Genomic DNA, 4,795 nt, shown 5'->3' with positions numbered 1-4,795 from the left:
GTGTGTTTTGCTCCTTGAATGCCTTCAGGGCACTTTTGGCTGGCTGGAGTGTTGTGGGGATCGAACTACAGCAAACTGAGGCTGCCAGCATTGTGGAAGCTGCCACTTAAAGAACTGAGCTAGGGCTGGGACCCCCAGTGTATTCTTTAGAAGCACTTAGTACTTCTTTGATTATAGTTACCACTACATTGTTTAGTTCCGAAATTATTTCTTCTATACCTTTCTGCAGTTGATTGTTTACTGTCAACGCTATTATTTCCGAGATATCTGGCGTGCAATTTCCAGTTTCCTCAGTGCTAGTGTCTTCTGCAGTTGTACTGGGTGGACTTGGGGCCTGAGACTACATTTTGTTCCTTCTCTTTGTCATTTTGTATACCATTGTCTTCTGATCTTTGGTGTAGAGCTTAGATAGAGTTATTACCTTAGTACCAGGTCTGGATCTACAAAGTTCAGATTCCTCCAGGTGGGTGTTGTTTGGATCTGGCTGCTGTGCTCCACTTCTTTCTGCTGCAGGCCTTAGAGCTGAACCCTTTGTGTCACTCTGACAAGATGTTCTGCTCCTGAATCAGCTGGGTGGGTCTTGCCTCTAGCCTCTTTGCAGGGAGTTCTTCTGAAGGGTTCCGTGCTGGGCCTGCAGCCTGGGTCAAATGAGGATCCGTGGGAACTAGGTCGTCTCACTCACTGACTGGGCCTGCACTCTGGGCTATTCAGGATCCCGCGGCCCTGGGTCATCTCACTCACTTGCTGGGCCTACGCTCTGGGTTGTCTCACTTACTCACCAGGCCTGTGCTCTGGGTCTGTTCAGGATCCCGCGGCCCTGGGTCATCTCACTTACTCGCTGGGCCTACGCTCTGGGTCTGTTCAGGATCCCACAGCCCAGGTCATCTCACTCACTTGCCGGGCCTATGCTCTGGGTCGTCTCACTTACTCACCGGGCCTGTGCTCTGGGTCTGTTCAGGATCCCACGGCCCTGGGTCGTCTCTGAACTTGTTTTTTTAAATTTTATTTTATTGAGAAACAAACATCAATGAGACAGTCTCAAAGCTGATCAATAGGACACTTTCAACAATGAATATGTTATACACTGTTATCTTCTTAGTGGTTATCCATAGTACAAGAAGAGACAGGATATCCCATCCAAACGCTATTACTACAAATCCTTCTTCCCATTGAATTAAGTGAAAGTAGCTGTATATCTATCCCATCTCTTCTCTACACACAAACACAAAATGGTCCTTCCTTTGCATCCCCCTCTTTGTTCAGTCCCGTCAGAGATGGGTACTCCACTGGCATCCAAACACTATAGGCGCTTGAATTCAGCAAATCAATCCAACACAGTCCAGCAGTCCACAATAGTAGTAGTGGGCTTTCCTCAGAAGTTGTTGACTAGAGCCCTCAACAGCTCAGCATATCAACATGGCTCTACCCTATATACCTCATCCTTATACTTCTCTGCTGGATGGCCAAGACCAAGACAAAGCAAGACCTACACAACAAGAAATGTAACTCTTGTCACTGACAAGGTCAGTCAAGTCCCCTCAGGATTTATCCTGCAACCCTGCACTGCACTTTGTAGATCCTTTGCCAGTGTCAGCCATGTGGATGAGTCACGGCCACTGTCCGACCAACTTGGGACAGTTTCAATAATTAATATATTGCATATTGTTGTCTTCATAGTGTTTATTCATAGTACAAGATGCAGACATGATATCCTGTACAAACACTATTAGTACAAATCTTTCTTCTTATTGAATGAAAAGAAAATAGCTGTATATTTATCCTATTTTGTATATACAGATACAAAATGGACCTTCATTTGTATGCCCATTTTTTGTTTAGTTTTGTGAGAGATTGGGTATTCCATTGCCATTTAAATATTGTAGGTGTGTGAATTCAGCAAAATAATCCAATATAGTCCAGTAGTCCATCATAGTAGTGGGTTATCCATAGGACTGGCAATGTCAGAAGTTGTTGACTTGAGCCTTTTATAGCTCAGTGTATTAATATGAAGTAGAATTTCTTTCTCTCTCTCTCTCTCTCTCTCTCTCTCTCTCTCTCTCTCTCTCTCTCTCTCTCTCTTTCTTTCTTTCTTTCTTTCTTTCTTTTTTGGCAGAAACAGGGACTGAACTCAGGCCCTTGTGCTTGCCAGGCAAGCACTTATTCTACTGAGCCATCTTCCCAGCCCCACCCCCAGCCTTATTTTTGACACCACAAAAAATTCTGAGAACTCCCCAAAACACATACAGGTGTGACAATTTGCTAGAGAGATTCTGAGAATCACTGAAGATGATTGTACATTTACAGTGTATCACAGGGATAGGCCCTGGGTAAAATCCATCATGGAAAGGGGCACAGAGGCCAGTATCAGGTGGGCTTCAAGTGTGAAGCTTGCATTTTCCTTAGGATTCAGTGTGCCCCCAGGTGTGATGCGTAACAGTTCATACAGGGTTGCCGGTCTGCAAAGTTCAGCCTGTAAAAGAAGCACTGCCCTGATGCAGGGCCAAGCAGGCGCTGACCCACTGGGAAGCCAAGGTCAAGGCCTCCTTGAGCAGAGGTTCCGAAGGCCCTAAGTACACCTCAACTCTGCCATGTTCTCCAGACTCCAGAGCTCACCTGGAGCTGCCATCTGCTCCTGGGGGAGGTCGATTCTTTTAGCCTGTAGTTTCTCCGGAAGTCAGAAATGACCCCATAGCCCCTGTCATCCATCACATTGTGAGGATGAGCTCGCATTACAGGAAATTTCTGGGAGAAGGAGCATTTACCTGACAGAAGTTTTCTGATTTTAAAATATTTGCTGATACATTAATAGATAGTTTGGGACAGTGACTCCGAACAAAACATGACATTTTTATGTTTCTCTATAGCTGGATGCACAACATGGTTGTGATTTCATGTGATTTTTGAGCATGGTTCTGCTTTGAGATTGGGTCAGGAATGGACCTTTATAGTAGTGGCATCTTGTCAGTGCTCAAAGGTTTCCAATTTTGGTGTTTTTCAGATTTATGTATTCGGAGTAGAATTTCTCACCTACTGTTGTCCCCAGGCAAACAGACACTCCTAGCACTCAGGACGTTCCAGGGGCCTCCAGGTCACTCCCTAGTAGCTGAAGGCAAAGCGCAGGCTGCCCCATATTAAGACTACCTTCTCCCTGTGCACTGAGCGTCCCTCACCTCCGGCTCTCCTGCAGCACTTCTCTGCTCTGCACGCATCTGCACAGTTCCTGCTCCACAAATGCTGTGCTCCTCCCGGCACTAACCTCGAATGAGGTGGTGCTTTATCAAATATCCGCCATTAAAGAGCAATGAACAGGATGCTCAGTCCTGGACCCCTGTATGAAATAATGGTATCCAAAACATGTTTCCATCTGAAAGAAAAATTCTATGCATCTGGGCAAGGCTTTTCCACTTGGCTATACTGAACTTCTCTCTGCCATGTGTACAGGGCAGGTCTTACAGAGCTCATTGTTCAATCAGACAAGCTGCCTTTCTTAACCCTTTGACCTTTACTTTTTCAGGGAGGAGGCAGAAGCTGTGCGTGAGGCTCTGATTGAGCTGACTGAGTTTGAGGCGAGGGAGAGGTTCCTGAATGCATTTCCTCATATGAAAAAGGAGATGGAGGAGGGCATAGCCAAACTCTATGCCCTTGCCGAGAAGGTTGACAAGGTGCACAAGGACTGCACCATCACCAACGTGGTGGCTGGTTCCGGTGGTGCCGTCTCTGGCATCCTCACCATCCTTGGTCTGGCTCTGGCACCTGTGACCGCTGGTGGCAGTCTGGTGCTGTCAGCCACTGGGCTGGGGCTGGGAGCAGCAGCTGCTGTGACTGGTGTTTCTGCCAGCATCGTAGACTTCTCATACAAATTGTCTGCAAAAGCTGAAGCCAAGCGCGTGCAGTCGGGCATGATGAGCATAGAGAAGGAGGACATGCAGGGTGTGGATGAGGTCATTCCCAAAGTTGTTTCTGTAACCAAGAAGTTTGTGCAAGCCTCGCAAAACATTGAGAAGAACATCCATGCTATGAAGGTGGCCAATTCCAACCCTCGGTTATTAGCCAATGCTAAGCGCCTCATGAGAACTGGGAAAATCTCAGTCCGACGCAGTAAGCAGGTGCAGAGAAGCTTCAGAGGTACAGTTCTGTCCATGTCCAAACATGCCCGGATCACAGGGGCAGCAACTGCAGGTGTCTTCCTTCTGATGGATGTTTACAACCTTGTGCAAGACTCAGTACATTTGCACACAGGAGCCAAGACTGAGGAAGCTGCACAGCTGCGGCAGCAGGCTCAGGATCTGGAGAGGAAGTTGGAGGAGCTCATCCAGATCCATGAGAGTCTGCAGCAGGACCTGACTCTGTGACACTGTCCCAAGCAACACAGAACTCAGGGAGAATTGCATTTCAAATACGTGGACAAAGACGGGAAGTGCTGTAGATGGGAAAAGAGGGTGAGGTCAGGTCTGTGCAACTGAGTGTTATGGAATTTGCCCTTCTGTGACTGAGAACACCAAGGGAGGGGCTGAGGCAGAGGAAGTGGACTAAAGAGAACACGTGGCTCTGTGGTCTGACAGAGGGATGAGAAGCCCTAGAACGTGTGCGAAATAGGAGGATTTTTTTTTTTTTTGGTCAAGAGAATTCTCTGGTGACCTGGATAGAAGCAGCTGCAGACCTGCTCCTTATTATGCCTAAGATGTTTGAAATGCAGTGAGATAGTGAGGTTAAGCTTAATAGCCTAAATCATTTGATAATAACAATAAGCTTGTCTTCTGGATGGTTAACAACCTAAGTTTGCAGGCCAAAATTA

General features: G+C 46.8%; 1 protein-coding gene across 1 annotated transcript; it reads left to right on the top strand.

The window, feature by feature from the left end:
* Positions 1-2,339: 2,339 nt before the first annotated feature.
* On the top strand, positions 2,340-4,643 carry LOC101589956 (apolipoprotein L3-like). Its single transcript, XM_012515450.2, has 2 exons — positions 2,340-2,368; positions 3,515-4,643. Exons 1-2 carry the CDS (start codon positions 2,340-2,342, stop codon positions 4,350-4,352), a joined length of 867 nt encoding a protein of 288 aa, XP_012370904.1. The 3' UTR covers positions 4,353-4,643.
* The last annotated feature ends 152 nt before the right edge of the window (positions 4,644-4,795 follow it).

Source organism: Octodon degus, unplaced genomic scaffold (genome assembly GCF_000260255.1).
Source record: "Octodon degus isolate 3935 unplaced genomic scaffold, OctDeg1.0 scaffold00064, whole genome shotgun sequence".
NCBI classification, from domain to species: Eukaryota; Metazoa; Chordata; class Mammalia; order Rodentia; family Octodontidae; genus Octodon; species Octodon degus.
The sequence above is the reverse complement of the archived record's forward strand: the minus strand, read 5'-3'. Positions and strand labels throughout refer to the sequence as shown.